The sequence below is a fragment of the Stegodyphus dumicola genome, chromosome X2 (genome assembly GCF_044657685.1).
Source record: "Stegodyphus dumicola isolate Sdum_Otavi_A_Nest chromosome X2, ASM4465768v1".
Lineage (NCBI taxonomy): Eukaryota > Metazoa > Arthropoda > Arachnida > Araneae > Eresidae > Stegodyphus > Stegodyphus dumicola.
In genome coordinates this window covers 94599146-94617295 of record NC_140781.1, presented here as the reverse complement: position 1 = coordinate 94617295, position 18150 = coordinate 94599146, and the positions used below count along the sequence as shown (strand labels likewise).

The 18150-nt window shown below is 34.6% G+C and overlaps 1 protein-coding gene across 2 annotated transcripts in view; it reads right to left on the bottom strand.

Moving 5' to 3' along the window:
* Nucleotides 1–9801: 9801 nt before the first annotated feature.
* Nucleotides 9802–18150, bottom strand: part of LOC118185810 (fatty acyl-CoA reductase 1-like) — a 48915-nt gene continuing 40566 nt past the window's right edge. For both annotated transcript variants that reach the window (XM_035355728.2, XM_035355727.2), the window contains 2 exons: nucleotides 15295–15422; nucleotides 9802–10082 (listed from right to left, as the gene is read on the bottom strand). In XM_035355728.2, the coding sequence (XP_035211619.1) occupies nucleotides 9917–10082; nucleotides 15295–15422 (294 nt within the window). In that variant the 3' untranslated portion in view covers nucleotides 9802–9916. The remainder of the gene's footprint in view (nucleotides 10083–15294; nucleotides 15423–18150) is intronic.

The following is an 18150-nucleotide window of genomic DNA, read 5'->3' as shown; positions in this document are numbered from 1 at the left end:
GATTATGGAATTCAGTTGGATTATCAAGTTATGGATTATTACAATTAAAAACTTTAAAAATTTAAATACATAAAAGAAAAAGCTGCTTGGTGGGGAGGCTTGAAAAAGGATGGTAAAGCTAAAAGTTTGATCAAAATTATTAGAAAAGCCTTTTTGTCATATGAAGAACTACAAACTAATAACGGAAATTGAAGCTGTCGTTAATTCTCAAACAATAACAGGTAAATAATAATCCTTTAGAACCATCTCTAATTCCTTCTTTTTTGGCAGGTGAAAGGCTGAAATCTGTACTACACTTAGGCAGAGATACCGTAGTTAACTATAGTAGAAAGTGAAACCACAGAGTTTCACTTTCTACATTGTTTAATTTCTACATTGTTTAATGAAATACAGAAGAGTCCGTAGTAACTCTTAGAAGGGGTTGGGGCTATCTTCGAAGAAAACATTCCATAGTAAACAGTTTTGTAATCCTATTAATGATTGATAGATTACTTTGAAGTCAAATTTTATTATCAGCTGCGACTGCTGACTGCCCGAGACAAAATCAAAATTTAGTTTTATCCATTTCAGCTTTGTTCTAACGCATTTTTGCTCCATATAATATTAAATCCTTATTTACGTTAATTTATTTTAAAAGTTGTAACAAATGTATTTGCCAGTAGAAAAATATTAATAAATTTTCTATCAAAAGCTTATTTCCAAGAATTTCAGAACATCCATGTCATTCTATATGGAAAATAGAATTTGAAAAATTCCTAAATTTCATGTATCTGGGCTTCAAACAGGTATTTTGGGCGCATTCATTCTCAAAAGCTAATTAAAAAATTCAAGTTATTTCATTATAGACAAATATTGTAACAATATATTGATGAGTGGATATTTTACTTTAAATCACGTTACACCAATCCTATGATCTGATTATTTAAAGCACCTCACGTAAGAAATATCCAGTTTTCTATGAAGAATAAAATTTCAGTCTAGCTGAAAGCGACTATTTGCATAAGAACAGCCGAAGGACTGCTATAAATGCGTGGATTTTAAAACACATCATGGAGAAATAATCTAGAATTCGGAATGAATTATGGAGATATCATAATCTGGTTTTATAAGACTACATAGGTAATGGATGGCATTAAAGCATATAAAAAGAAGAGCCCTCCATTGAGCAAGGCATATTTCGTATTGCACCTATAAACAGAAAGCGCAACAATCGCATCTTTATCTTTTATTTTTTAACACAAGGTTTTTCGAGAAAAGGTGCTCTAAAATGAATGACGAAGATTTACCATTTATCTTCCGAGAATAGCAGAAGAGTATTCTCATTTTATTACGGAATAAACGCTTGCACTATTCTGCAGGATACTTCAGTTTTAACAGAAAACACAATTTCTTTTTTATTTAAAGAAAAGGAAATCCCCGTGCACCACAAAGTATTACACGAGACTTACAATTTTGCCTTTTTTACTTAGGATTTGTAAGTAATAACATCAGTTTTCAATAACACAATGAAATCATACACAAAAAAGTAAATACAAAAGTATTAAAATGTATAAAGAAATCATTTACGATGTTTAAAATAAAAGTCAACAAAATCGTTGAAAGCTCGGTAGGCCGAAGCTGAAGATAAAGATAAAAAATCATAGCATTTCGGCGGCCAATGAATTCCAATTAATTTTAATCTGCATTTCAGTAGATTTCTTTATCAAGTAATGGGCAGTCAAAAAAGCAGGTGGAAAACTCTTTGCTGAACGCTAAGATTGCAATAACACAAATTGGAAGATGTCGGCTTAAATCGTTCAAGATAAACATTAAACTTACCATGTCCAGACAAAAATTGCGTAACTTTAAAATTGAGCAGCAAGTCCTTACTTTTCAGTCTTTCAAAAATAGTTGGGAAGAATGTTTTTGTAACAGATCCCTTATCAGAAGAGATATAATCACAGTTCCACTGCTCAATTATTTTAAAAAAACATTCAAAGCTAAAATAAGATTTTGGAATATTTACATCAACATTAATATCATTTTTAGTTGCATTCATAGCAAGCCAGTCAGCTCTCTCGTTTCCATAATTACCCGAATGACCACGGACAAATGTAAAAAAACACTGAAATACCCTTCTCCAGATCTCCGAGAGACTGCTGTATATTAACAATAATATCATTACATAAAGAGGTATTTTGAAGGGATTCCAGGGAAGAGAGTGAATCCGTACAGATTAAGTCGCTGGAACAACGTCCATCCTGGCTAATTATCCACTTAATTGCAAAATTAATACACAGAAGCTCAAAAATATATACAGTATATTCATTTCTGATGCAAAATTGATGACACTCAATTTCAATATCATCTTCAAAAATAATATAAGCAAAACCAACTTTATCATCAATCCTACTACCCCCCGCATACAACACAAGTCACAATGAATTTACATCAGTGTCCATACTATCCAGAATCTGTACTGGTTGTTGAGAATTGGAGTAGTTTGCAAGACTATTCTTGTAATCTATAAAGGTCAGAATAAACAAAGCCAGTGGGGGGGAAATCCGTCAAGAGAGAAACCAGCATTGTAACTAATAGCTTGGTAACCCCTTATAACTCGCAGTAAAATTCGTCTTTGAACTCGAAGCAGGCGTTTAGAGTTAATTTTCTTTTTTAGAGACAATCCCCAAGCTCTACATCCATATGAAATAAAGGGTACAATACCTTGTTTATAAATAATTGCGCTAACAAAACTATTACATGCAATTCGATTCAGCTCACGCTGAAGTCGAACACATTTATTAGAAATGTAGGAAATATGCTTTTTACAGTTTAATTTGCTGTTCAACAAAGCATCTAAATATTTAATTTCATTCACCCTCTCAAGGGGATTGTCATTTAAAAGCAATTGATATCCTTCATAAGTAGTATTTTTTCTATCAATAAACATGGTCTTGGATTTTGCATGGTTAAATTTTAACTTAAAATCTATTGACCAATGATAAATGAAATCTAAAATATCTTGGGTGAGACGAAAAGCTTTTCGCATTTCTTTTCCTTGAATGCAAATCATCTGCAAAGGCAATGACTTCACAATTGAAGAGATCAGAAAGTTTCTGTAAGAGATCATTCATAATAATAATCCAAAACTTGGGGCCGGAAACAGAGCCTTGCGGACATCCTCTCCGAGGTCGACGAACACTTGAGGTGCCACCCAAAAAAAGCTCGACCGTCCTGTCTTTCAGCAGATCAGAAACAACATTAAACACATTATGAGGTATTTTAATTTCTTTTAGTAAATTAAGAATAGCAGGCCACCATGCATTATCGAAAGCTCCTTCAATATCAAGAAAAATTAAAATAGTGTACAAACCTCTCGTCTTGCCCCTCTGTACAATGTTGCTAAGACGCAGAAGTGCATCCTCAACACTTTTTTTGAGCAATGAAACCATATTGGTCAGCACTAAGAATATTTTATTTATGTAGATAAGTAATTCTGTTAGTAATTAGTTTTTCAAAACATTTACCTAAAGAAGAAAGAAGACAGATACACCTAAGATTATTCACATGTGGAACACTGAAGGTTTGTTTCTTGGGTATCACAATAACGAAGGTGTTCTTCCAAGTTCGTGGAAAAGCACCAAGATTCAAACATATATTAAATAATCCATGAAAAACTGCAGGAAAAAGCCGATGAAAGTATCTTAGTTTCATTGGGAATAGAATCCGGGCCAGGAGCCTTGCCAAGCCTTAAATTACGAATTACATCATCAACCTCGGCATACGAAAAAGGAGGATCAATCTGAGATGCATAATTACTGCGAGCAGATGAGCGCCACTGAGTATGAAAGTCATTATCAAACCTCACGCAATCACGAGGAAATGCTTTATCAAGAATAGCATCGATAGTTTCCTGCAAGGAAGACGTAAAGTTACCGCTTGAAAGGCGAAGGCCCGAGATCTCAATCTTCATAAAATTTACTTTAATAACGTAAATGTAAATTTTTTTCCACACATTCTCATTATTGATATCCAAACGAAACTTCCCCCAAGACTCCAATTTGGCCTTAAGAAGCATTTCATAGTATTTCCCCCTTAAATCAAGGTATTTCCGCTTATAGAAGTCCCGTATATCATTGCTAGTAGTCCTCTGGAACCTCCGTCTAGCAGCGTTGACTCTCTTTCTCATAACGGAAATTTCCAATGACCACCAAGGTACTTTTCGCATACCAGTCCTAATAGGCATAGATTTAATACCTGCCCGAAAAATAACTGAAGTTATAAAATCTACAATCAAATGAAGTGAGTCAGTGCTTGAGCAAGAATCCAAACCATTAATGATCAAAGAAATATACTGTGAACAATATTTTTCAAAATATCCCCAATTTGCTTTTTTTTGCATTAAACAAAAATCTATTGACAGCAATTAAAAAAGCAGCAGAAACAGATAAGTCGAATTCAGTCATTGCATGATCTGACAATGATTCACAGTCCGAGAGACACCAGCGGGTATCTTTCGCTAGCAAATCAGCTCGCATAATTGTGACATCTATATAGCTTGACCCCTGTTCCGAACAAGAGGTAGGGCCGCAGTCCTCATTGATCACATAAGTTATAGGAGCTGACAAAATTTCCAAGCTTGTTTCCTCGAGCATCACTGTAAGGACTAAACGACAGTTCAGACTTACTATTGGAATCCATACCCCAAATAAGCTTTGCAAGATCCCTAGACTGGAAGACCCGACTAATTTTCTGTAAGTCAATACATCAGGAAGGCTCAAAGTAGTATGAAAATAAAAAGTATTTTGTATTATTAAAAATAATATCAAGAGTCACCATATTATAATCAAAGAATCTCAAATCCAAAAACATAGGTAGAAATCCGGCTCGAACAACAATAGCAGCCTTTATGACTTCTGAATTAAAATCATAGTATAACCTAAAGGAACTCGGAAAGCCAGGCATAAGACCATGATAAGAGTAAGGCTCTTAAATAAAAGCAACAGAAATATTGTTTACCTCCATATTTAAAACAAGTTGCTGAGTAGCAGCCTTACATCTATGTAAATTTGAACAAATTTTAAAATAGAATTATGACTATTATCCATAATTTGTTCTTGATATATTTTGACTTCTTATAAATTCATGACAACAGTAACTTTCAGAAAAAGGCAAATGGCTTACATTTAATTTTTTTTCATCATCTTTTATTTTTTGATTGCATCTAATGCATTTGATAGACTTTCAAATTCTTATGTGGGCAATTTTTACTTTCATGTTCACGTGCACAGAAATAACCAGACCGTAGGTTTTCACAATGTTCAGCACAGTGATTATATCCTAAACAGTTAAAACACCGATTAATCATGGTAAAATCATCCACAGTATAAATACTCCAAGAAATTTTTAATCTACATTCCTGTAAAATAGCCCTACGCATGTCTGGATGCACCTCAACAACTAAACGTCTCGTATTTTGAAATTTCCTTAACGTAAATCGAATTCGAGATTCCTTCCATTTATTTTCAGAAGAAATAACATCTAGATTTTGATTTTTTAAAACATCAAGAACATCCTCACCCTCATCTCATTAGAGATATTTTTTATTAAGATCGTAGGATTCCTTTGTTTAAAGGAAAGGCAGTTAATTCCGGTGATTTTACTTGAATTTCAGATTGTACCCTCTTTAAGTCATTTTCAGAGGGGCATTCTATCAATACCTTGCCATTTCGAATATTTTTTAGATTGAGAATACCCACTTTTTTCTCTACAGGATTAATTTGTAATTTAAGAATCTTTTTAATATCCTCTGACGAACGGTTTTCCGAAGAAGTGACAAGACCACAACTTAAAGAAGTTTGTTTCACATTGTCCACAGGAGATGGCAGCGCAGCACTAGCATACGTTTGCTTTACGAAAATGTCTAAGACTTTCCTTACAAGCTTCACGGTAACCTAACGACTTAATAAGTTCAAAATTCTTAGTAATCAAACACTAGCTCACACACTGCATGCCCTGCCTTTGCACGAATATTCTGGTTCATATTACACTTTGACTCAACAGACGTTTCAAGTTTATCATAGCAACATTTAAGCGCACTATAAAACGCATCACAGTCTTCTTCGTCCACTGGCATTCCTTTACCTCGTGGCACTACTCGAAGTAAACAAATCGTCGAGCTAGGCTTAACTACACCGAAATCTTGCAAGAGCCATAAAATGAAAAATACTTCTTTCAACTTCGAGCAAATTGCACAAATATAAAGCAAAGCCACTTGAACAAATAAAATTATACACAATAAATAGTTTATACACATTAATTACCGAAAAATAAAGCTGACACACTTTAGAGGAAAAAAAGGTAGCCGAAAAAAAAAATTTTTTTTAAATCTGAAAGGTTTGAGATTTTAAATTACGTCCAAAGGGCCTTTAACATTTTGTGCGTTACCTTTATTAAATATAATGTTCTTCGCACTTAAACAGTAAAATTCAGTTCAAGAGCAACTGAGCATATCTTTAGAATTTCCGATACACTGTCTCGTCCGCTGGAGATAAAATTTTTTTCTGTACAACGTTGCCATTACCAGCTTTGAAATCCTTGAGTTCGCTAATCAAAAATTCGTTGAAGTTTTACAAAATATGAAATCGATAATAAAACAAATTCCAAATTTCGGCTTCCAGATGCCCATATTCGCAGGATTACGTTATTCAAAATTTGATGGCTCTAAGTACTGTTGTTTTATCACAACGCGAAAAACACATTTATGCAGATTCTTCGTTATGTAATTTTTTTAAATATAGCACATGCTCTAATATTTGGTGGCAACAGTTTGAAAAATGAGCCGACATTTATAGTGAACCAACGCAAAATGCCAAAACGAAATTAATAAGTCTTGGGTATATTGCCCCTTTGGACTAGCAATATAAATTTATGCAATAGTTTTATTGCAAATAATGTAAATTCTTACATAACTAGATCACACAAGTTATAAAATAAAAATTAGAGTTCTCACCCAAAACAAAAATATCAAGATAGGCAAATATTCAAGGGGAAAAGTATTTCAATTAAATAACTTAAACTTCAATAAAACCAATACTAAAAATAAAATTTAATATTTTATAAAACGTCTAGTATTGTCTGCAACATCCTGTAATCTTCTTGGCATTGATTCTAACTTTTTGGTTAAAGCTGACGCTATATTTTCCCATGTTTTCAGAAAATATTTTAATTAAAAATTTGTTTTATAGCTTCTTGACCCAAAACATTACCACGAATTCTTAACAGGATTGAGATCCGACAATCGGGGTCAAGTGTTCAGCCTTCAGGGAACTTTATACAAGAGGGATTCTTTTGTAACCCTAGCTGTATGTTTAGGTCTTGGAACCAATAGACATCTTTAATTACTCACTTTTTACACACTTTGAAATAATCTCGCAATATCTAATTTTCTTGCATTCAAAATTCCCTCAGTTAATAGATGAGTTCCAGCTCATATTACTCCATTCTATAACGCTCCCACTACCATGCTTTACAGTTGGACATACATTTTTTAGTATTTGGGAGTAGTTTCTTTCTCCCAACACCTTTTGTTACCATTGGATTCAAACAATCAAAATTTACTTTCACCAGTGAAAACAGTCTTTACATCCTTTGGCGAAATTAAGCCTTTTCTTATTAGTTTCACTTTGAGATTTTTTCCACGCGCTTCTGTCTTTAAATCCAAATTTTTTTAGGTGATTTTACTCTTGGAGTTATACGAACACCTGAACAAGATACAAGGTCATTCGATATTTCTACACTACTAGTTAAAAATGTTTTTAATGAAATTTTAATCATTCCGCTTTTTAATAAAAATATGGAAAAATAGTCATGATATGGAAATCACGACTTCCTTATACAGCCTGTTTTATTATACAGGCTTTTTGCTGCACTTCTTTTAAATTTCCTCGAATTTCATGTTTCAGTATTTCTCATTTAATTCCCAGATCGTAGCAAGGCAAAAATACATAAAACTCAAAACACCTTCATTAAAAATTTTAAATTTGAGAAAAACGTAAAACACCAAATACAGTTTAAAACAGTTTTTGCAGTTAAAATTAGTTTCTACACAAATACAAAGAATTCGGTCAGCGCGAAGAAGGATTTTTCGGTGCACAAAACTTTACTTTTGATCCCACTAGGCAAAAAGACACTGAAAAGTAGGTGCGGAAACGCTTAATTCACTATTTTACTAAGTTGCAAATGCTAGCAAATGGCGGCTTCGTTAAGCTTAGCAGAGCCACTTTTATAAATTGTTGATAATTCTATAGCTATTGCATGCAAATTAACTAAAGGCATAAAAACCTTAACCGGAACATAAAACTATAAATCGAACACTTTTAAAACAAAAAATGCATGATTTACCAATACGCAATAAGTACCAAGCTCACCGAGCCGGGTAACAGTGGGAATGTTCGGCGGATTGGAACGTAAAGGGGAGGTGCACAACTACATGTTATAGCAGTCCTACATCCAAAATTTTGACGTACTACAGCTACTCACTTTTGAATTGGCGAAATACTTATACGTACAGACATCACGATAAAATCTTTCGAATCTATTTTATAATCCGTTCTGGAAACAAGTCCTTTATTTTGTCCGTACAGATATCAACAAAACGTTGTTCATATAGATTCGGGAGCGGTATATTTTCGTTGAAATATGATGCCCGGAATTTTTCGCGAAGTACTTCCTCTACTTCGTAAAAGAAAGCAAAAGAGGGAATTTGAACTGATAAGACAAAACGTTCTAAAACAAATTGCATTCCTTTCATTTATTATTTGAAGTTTCAAGCTTTTTCGAATGTTTGTTCGAATATTTCCCCTTCTTGGAAATTTGCATCATTTAGTTTTTTGGCGTTGTAACAAGTGATAGTTTTTATTTATTACATAAGCTAATTTGAACTAATGTAAAATTATTGCATAAATTTATATTGTTCAAATACTTTCTTCCACTGTAAATCCCGCAAATACATACGAGCAGTCTCAAAAGAATCAATTCATGAAATATGTTTTACTGAATAAGGAACTTTAAATGAGCTTGAGAAAGCAGTCAGTTTTCTACAAAATTGCAGTAAGATAATAAGATATAATGAAGTTTAAAAAAATCAAAGCGACTCGTTTATCATGAGTGCAATGAATGGCAAGCACGGAAGCATGTTGTACCATCGAATAAACTTCAATTTCTAGCTCAAAGAGAATATTTCAGAAGTTTTAGAAGTAATAGAACTTAACCGTCACGTGAACTTTGCCCAACGCATATTGCATTAAAACTTTAAATCATGTGTGGTGTCATTTCAGATAGAAGAAAACTACGAGAAGTTAACAATATTAAGAGAAATTCAAGTTTAGATACAGGCTGGTAATCTGAAAGTTTAATTTTAAGCGAATTTACAAGAGTCCCTCTTGAATAAGCCGTTTGTATTCGTGTGTGTGCGTGTATGAAATACTGAACTTTTCCAGGTTTCCTCGACATCTATAGAATACTACAAAATGTCAATGTAAGGTCGAACTCTTTTTCAGTTAACTGAAAGCACGCGAATTTGCTTTATATTCTTTTGTACTCAAGGAAGAAGCAAAAGTAAGAAAAAGTTGTTCAATGTTTATAAATTTCAGCTTTGCGACTTAGTTAAGACTTAAAACTGCAAACTATTAAATATCAAGAATGATTTGCAGAATGTTAGTACACAAAATTTATCTAGATGAAAATATACTCGGGTGAGATTTTAGTCATATTTACGCAGTTAAGTGTGATATCGTTCAGTGTTATCTTTCAGACAGGATCTTACAAAATCAATATTTATTGAAAACATTAAGATTTTGGAAAAAAAAAAAAATCACAGAACCATTGTACTGTATCATTTGGCAGTAAAATGTAACATGAATTAATGGAAAAGTTCCTATTTTTTCAGAAGCTTCGTTGCTTTATATAGCATTGTAGCTGGCAATGCGCGTCGCATAGATTGAATGCTGTACTCCAACAAACCAGGAAAGTGCTTTTTCAGAACTGCATGCAATATTGCAGCAATACAGGCAAATTGTGTAGCTGTCCATACGATAGTTATTCTGAAAAAGAAGAGATAAATTAATTTCTAAATAGAAGTCGGACACGTTTTTCAAACACATGAAAGAAAAATTCCTTGCATTTTACATTCATGACCATCATATCAACTAATCAAAAGGACTTAATATAACTTATAGTAGAAATACTGTTTTAAGAACATCTTTGTCTGCCCGTTTACATAAAACTGGAAGAATGCCTTAGACTGTATTTTTAAGCTTTTGGAATAAAGTAATGATAAAATTACCAATAACCGTCTGTACCGTAAAATGAAATTTAGGTTATAGTTTGCTTAACAAACTTGTTGAAAGTGCTTGCGGGCAGCTCAGTTTGGGAGGCGGGAGAAATGTTTTCAGTCACCTTCCGCTAACATGCATCATAACTCTTTCCAACGCTCCTCTCAATCCCGAAAGCAATGGGATAACGCCTCTTCGTATCCCCTGTCGATTAGCCGTCTCACGGATTTTGATAGCGTTCACGATCTGAAAACTGACCCCCGTAAAGTAAATTAAATTTGTATCGCAACTCCTAGCGCAAAACTTTGCAAGGTTATCTGTGCCATGCCAATGGTTAAAGGAAAGATTAAAAAGGATGTTAAACTGCGTGCAGTTACAATATAGTTTAAGTTATATTATATACTTACAATTTATAGTAAAAACCAATATCTTAAAACCAAACAAATTATGACGAGGTGGTTCTAAATTTTCTAAATCCAATTTGAAACAACTAAAATGTTTTTTTAAAAACTGGTATTCCAGCAGAATATGGCAAATTGTCAAAACTACACTGCAATTTAAAGGGAATTCTTTTGACCTTACAGAAGTTGCTCATGAATCAGGCGTCAGTGACCAATTATCGACCGAGTTTAGATTACTTCCCTTCTATTTAGCACAAACGGCCAGCACTCTACATGGATGTGGAGAAGTAACGTGTACACCCATTGTTTAACCATTAAACAAAATAGGCTAGCACTTTATATTGGGTTTAACACTTCTCAGCTCATTGTTTGCTCGATCATCCGAATACATCAGCCATTTATTGAGAATTTAATGTTTGATCAACGCCGTGATATCTGAGTGGAATCTGGAGTTTAGCTATTTTAGTTGCAGCCTTGGCTGTAATATCTGCTAGTTAAATGAATTATATCCAGCATGGATGGCTAAGAATCCAGGATTAGAGAATCTCATATCTCAGATTTTAGTGTTTAATTAAGCTTAAGAATTTCGGTAATAATGGGATGCGAACTACAAGTAGGATCTTTCAATGACGTTAAGGCGCTCAGTCTCTGTAGATAAGGAAATTCCTGCAACACTGTTTCGAGAGGAAGATTTAAGCCTGATAAACAGCAGCAAGTTCAGAAATAGAAACCGAACAGGCTGGGTGTAACCGAAACCCTACAATTGTTTTTTTCCATTACAAAAACTGCACTAATAATATGATCTCGGGATTTTGACCCCTCTGTAAAAAGAGGGATGTAATTTCTATATTTACGCCCGTTTTCCGCAAAGATATGTCTGTAAATGATATCACTAGCGTTATATTTATCCCTATGTTGGAGCGTATCAGGAAGGTGAATTTTCCGGTCCTCGCAAGCTTGAATCCCAAAGAAATTCTGCAGTTGTATATTGAGGTTAGATACATTGTATTGCTTTAGCAAGGTACTTACTCTTATGGTATACACGATGGACGTGCCTGATACAAGTAAGAACACTAATCAATGAGTAAATGCAAACAGACTGATACTTGGTTTGCGATATGATTTTAAAAGTGCTCAAGACAAAGATACTCGTCTTAAATACAGGGAAGTCTCGTCGCATTCCCACATGCAGGCTCTCCACTGGAGATGTTCTAAAAGCACCGGTACAGATACGAGGTGGCTAGTGATGTACAGATCAAGTTTGGTCGGCATATAAGGCCTTGCAGACCTGTAATTAATTGACGCGTAGTCAAGTTTTAAACAGATAAGGGCTCTATATACAAGTACTGAGCAGCGATCGCCCCCCCCAAGAGGTATTCTACAAGACTGAGAATATTCATAACTTTTAAATACTTTAGAGGGTGATTATGTGGAAAGAAATCAAGATTCTCAAACAGCACTCCTAGGGAATTCTCTTCTACAGGAATTGGTACATCTTGCAAATAAAGTTCGGGATCTTCGTGAGACAAAAATGCTTAGTCTTTTGAATCGAAAGCTTAAAGCCGTTCTCGTATACACGGTATGGCTCGTATACACGTTACAAATGGGGAAAACCACGAAAACACCCATGCAGCCAGCCCGTTCGCGGGATTCTAACCTCGGACCGAACTAACAGTGTTCAGCGACTTTATTGCTCGGCCGCTGGTGGGCCCAAATGAGAAAAAATGTGGATCGTTGTAAGTATTATTTGAAATTCTAAACCCAGTACCTCAAATTGAGTTTAGAAACCCAAATCAGGTAGACTTTAGCAAGTTAGCTGTTTTAGGAATGTTTATGAATATATAACTTGCATGACCGAATAGTTAAAATAAACTCATTTATCTATGCAGTGAATCGAAGAGGATGATTACAATTAACCTAGGGTTGGAGGGAAAGTTCTGTCGTATTTTAAAGAAAATATTTGAATTCATTTATAAAAATATGTGTTTAATATTAATTATATATGCTCCGTTATTTGTTACAACCTGTTGTCATCTTCCAAGTAACCTGTAAATTCCAGTTTTGTAGAAGTTCTCATCCATGGAGTTAAAATAGTCAGCAACTGCTTTAGAAACACTTTCAAAAGACTTGAATTTTTTTCCCGTTAGATAATTTTGCAGAGATCTGAACAGGTAATAATCAGAGGGTGCAATGTCAGGTGAATACGGGGGGTGACTAAGGATTTCCCATCCTAACGCATTCAGTTTTTCTAGTGTCACCACTGCAGTATGCGGGCAAGCATTATCGTGATGGAACACTATTCCTTTTCTGGACGCTAATGCTGGCCTTTTTTCTTTGATAGCTGCATTCAATTTATCCAGCTGATTGCAGTACAGATCCGCGTTGATGTTTTTTCCCTGTTTCAGCAACTCGTAATACACTGGACCTTTCCTGTCCCACCACAAACAAAGCAGTACTTTTCGTTGATGGATACTTGGTTTTGGAACTGTTGCTGATGATGTTCCTGGTTTGCAGTAAGATTTTTTTCTTTTAATATTCTCGTAAAGAATCCACTTTTCATCTCCAGTAACCAGCCTGTCCAAAAACGGCTCCACATTGTGTCTAATCAAATGTGATGAACATATTCTTACACGATCAGACAAATTCTTTTCCGTTAATTCATGTGGAACCCAAACACTTTGCTTTAACACAAACCCAAGAGATTTAATGTGATCTCCAACAGTTGTATGATGAATGCCAAACTCTTCTGCAATTTCTCGACTTGTTAAATGTGGATTATTTTCCAACATGGATCGCAAAAACATCATTATTGATCTTAGATGGTCGTCCAGATCGAACACTTTCTTTGAGGCTCAGGTCCCCGGAACGAAATTTGCTAAACCATCTTTGACAAGTACGAACATTTACAATATCTTTTCCAAATACCGCACATAAATTTTTACATGCAACAGATGCGTTGCTTCCTTTTTGGAATTCATATAAAATGCAGTGTCGTAAATGCACTTTATCTACCGACATGTTTTTCCCTTTAAATATTACAAGTAAATGATGAACGGTAAAAAAGGGCACCTTTTATATTATACAGCAGCTAAAAAAACAAAAATCCGATTGACTCACTAGCCAGATTTTTTTTATTTACAAGAAAAATCACCTGCCTATTTAAAATACGACAGAACTTTTCCTCCAACCCGATATAATTATCTATATTTAAAGCCTCAAGATTTCTGGAATTTATACCTGTAGATTAAAGTAAAATCGATATTGAGTATGATGGTTATGATGAAAGGCTTAAGGGAAACAAATGATATAGCGAAAGTTCGATATTGAACTTCAGTATGAAGAATCCAGTTTAAAGATGAAGTAGCCAAATGGTCTGGGGCTGTATGAATATTTACTAAACTTGAAATCTACATTTTGTTGACACCAAAGTGGGCAAATTTATCTAAATATTTAAAAACATTTGGACCTAGCGCTCAATATTGGGACTACTATTGCATTAGAAATTTTATCAGGATAATGATCGCAAGGATAACTCTTATTTAAAAACTGTGGACTTAAGATTACATGCGGATAGACAATGCAGTCAAATGCCTACGCAGAGCTCAGACTTCATTCCTATTGAACACAGTTAAAAATCATTTGCAAGGGGGAATTTAAAATTGCTAAGATAATGAAGAGTAAAATTCACTGCTCAAAGGAAAAAAACGAAAATCTCAAAGTCTATAAAATCCTATGCCGAGAAGATTTTGAAGTCATTAAAGGAGACCTAATAACGTTGTTGCAAGTCATTGCTAAAGTGTTTTCTAAAACAATGCATTTAAAACATTGTTTAAAATAGGAGCTTTAAAAAAATGTATCCTAGTACGTTTTCAACCATGCTTTTACGTTTGTACACAAAAGTATTAAGACTTTCGGATTTTATTCAAAAAGGAAAGCTTGTTGAACCGCAGTAAATTTTAACTCACTGTAAATACCAGCATTTTACCCATCACTTCATTCGAGCAAGAGCAGTGCATAATCAGTTATTCGCGGTTCCGAAATAAGAATTTGTGCTTTAAGTTCTTCAAGTTTACTGCTTTTTAAGAGAAAGTAATAATTAAATAGTAAATAATTATTTGCAAATAGTGTTATCTAGCAAATATGGTTATCTAGCAAATATGGATCGTTATCTAGCAAATATGGATCGTTAAACAGCACTTTTAAAGCTTGCTGTTCTAAATTATTATAAATTTGTTAAATAAAAGATGTCGATTTATAAATCTGGACGGTTAACAAAAGCTGGTTGTTTAACTGAATACAAAAACGCACCTCAGGGCTGTTCGCCTAAGGGTAGGGATGTCTCCAGGGACTTACTAACAGGTATTTACACTACACATTAAGAAAACCATAGAAGAGGCAGGGAATTTGTAAGTAAGATGCTAAAAATAATTCAAGTCTTAGCACTTTGCAGGTGTAATCTTAACATGAAATTTAATAGCCAAGTATTAAAGCATAATGTATGCTAAACCTGCATCGAATGTCAGAACTCTTTAAAAGTCTTTTCCAAGGTTACAGTTAGGTTGTTAAATAATTCATACTACCTGTTCATGCGCCTGCGAGCAGCTGGTAGACTGTCATCGCTTTCATGCATGTAGTATCTTCGAACTCCTAAGACGTAATTCTCAATGTACTGTTTCCAGTTAAGTTGGCTTTGGTCTAATGGAAATATCTAGATGTGGAAGAGAAAGCTGTCACGAAAAAGAGTCTTAATTTGTTTAATACTTAATTGCCTAAAATATATTTATTATGCAATCGTTTAATACTTAATTACCTAAAATATCACGAATATCCAACCGATCTGAAAAATGAGATTTTCTATTTAGACTTAAATTACTCATCGTTGAAATTTATTCTGGTTAGTACAAAGGAATCATTCTATTTTAATAGAATCAAATTGAATATCTTCCCAACGGAAGCTTCATAACCCTTTGACCTAACAATTAAAGTATTACTTGGGTTATTTTCGGACACATGCTTTTGGATGCTATTGAAGTAATCTATTCCTTTGTCTATCACTATCGTTTTAATTACGGTTCCGTCTTCTTGCACTTCATAGATATTTTCACCTGTTTTATTTCGTTCAGTATCACCAAGTGTTTCACGTGTAGATGGAATTTTGCCATTCAACAACGAAAGTCAAATTCATTTTTACTTTAGCCGATTTTATCGGTTACATTTTTTTCAGCTTACATACTACGGCAGTGTGTAAGTGTGTTGGTCAGAAGTAGATGTGTTGGTGTTTCGCAACGCCCAGCGCTTGGTAGTCTACTTGGAAGACTGTAGAGTGGTTTTCGGAGGTCAAGAGCTTATGACCTGCGCGAATTCTCTTAAGAACGTACCTACCAGTAACTGGTTGTAAAAGGATAAAGCTGTTAGTAGACTCAAGTATGAAGATGTTTCTTCATCTGGTCGGCGGCTCTGCTAAACAGTTTTAATTCTTTTTCCCGTTACTGTGTCAGGGATTTAGGTCCCAATAAGCTTAAAGAAATGTTCTTATTTACACAATGGTGTGAAGTGTGGATTGAGGCCGAAGACTTAGTTCGACCCACTATCAGTAATTAATTTCGAAGAAGAAAGTCAGCCATTTAAAGATCTATCCTTTTAATTTAAAAATTCACAATGATCTGAAGAACCCAGTTTTGAAGAAGTACTTTTAGAATCTTTTGAAGATAATCGAAAACAAGCAACAATGTCATCGCATGAAACGACGTATGACGTATTTCCTGAGAGGCACCCTCTCGACTGGAAAAGGTCAATGGAAACTTTATAAAGTATTTGAGACTTAATACTGATGTACTTTGCATGCATATGAAAAAGGTTTCAAAGAAAGAAAGTCACATTTTATGTTACTGAAACGAATTTACACCTCGAATAAAATTATCCAGTAAGTTATGAATTTGAAATATCAGTCAATTACAATAAATTTAGTATTGGGAAAATTAAGGATACAAACGTTTTAAAACGGAATTAAAAATGCTACGTCAAACATTCCCTACCATTATTTAAGTTGGTCTAGAAATGTCGAACTTAAACAGATGGAGGACTAAAATTTAAGGAGGAAATTTAAAGCACGACAAAACAAGCATCTTAACAGGAAGATACAATATTCCAATTTTTATCACAAACCGTAAGGAAATATTAATGCTGCATTGTTAAAGGCATTCCATACCAGAGAGCCATCTTTTTCCAAGTCTTTGAGCAACTATTTCCACAGCCCACTTCATTTCATCAGGGAGTACAAGCGGAAAACGCTACTTTGAGATTAACTGGATACTATGGGTTCCCCTGCCAAGATGGAATCTTTACCGTACTGCCAAAATAAGCTGCCACAACACAAAGTAAGCCAAGCGACTTAGCATCAAAACAAGTTGTACAAATTTAATGCAGCTAATACAGGCAAGTAGTGCATTTACTTGACACAATGATGATAATTTCAGAGACGTTCCAAGTTAAGTTTACTAACCTGACGATTCTTCGTTTCTTGTAGAGATTAGAAAGCAGATCTTCAAATGAAAATTCACCAGAGAATTTCAATTAACCTGGTTGGAAACTTTATATCATAGGGACCTAAGGTTTAGGCTTCAGAAATATTTTGCAGCGTAGAAACATTAGGAGGACAAGTTTCACTGCTTCTGCAGTTATATGTAACGACTCTGCCCTGGGCTAAGCACGTCCGTTCTCTCGGGGTGATCCTCATCAATTCTCTCAGTTGGACCTTATACATAGTCTATTCTCCAAAACGTTTGAGTTCGTAAAGCTAAACTAGACCCCTGAATTGCTCGAAACTGCGTTCTATCTGTTGACAGCAAGTTACTCATTTACAAGTCATGTTGCAGCCCTTGTTATGCTATGCTTCTCTAGTCTGAAGATTTGTCATATTTACAAGAATACTCCCAAACTGCACAGAACTGTGTTCCGAGGCAGGTCTCCAAAGCACCCTGGTACGTTCTAATGTCGTCCATGAAAAATTCAGTTTTACAAATAAGATCATTTGGTGCTCTTCTGTTATCGTATCAGATTCAGAAATATATGTATGTGTATATTTGCATACACTCATGCATACATGAACACATACACCCACATAGCCATGCGGGGAGAATGTCTTATTAAAACAGATCACACCCACTATTCCAAGCATCAGGTTTTATTTCCCGATTCACAGAAGAATATAAATGGGATGAGTTTGTACATGTGGATCGAGTATGTCGTAGAAGAATGTCAATGATTGTTCCTGTACGCACAGGTAAATGATAACCACTTACGTGTCTTCACTTTAGATCAGCTCAGGTCTGATCGCCTACGCGCGATCAGTAAGTCTTCTGTAGCTTCTTCGTGATCGCTACCTTAGACCGCTTCTGTCTGACTTTTAGAACCAAGAGAAGTGTGTTCTGTGTTAC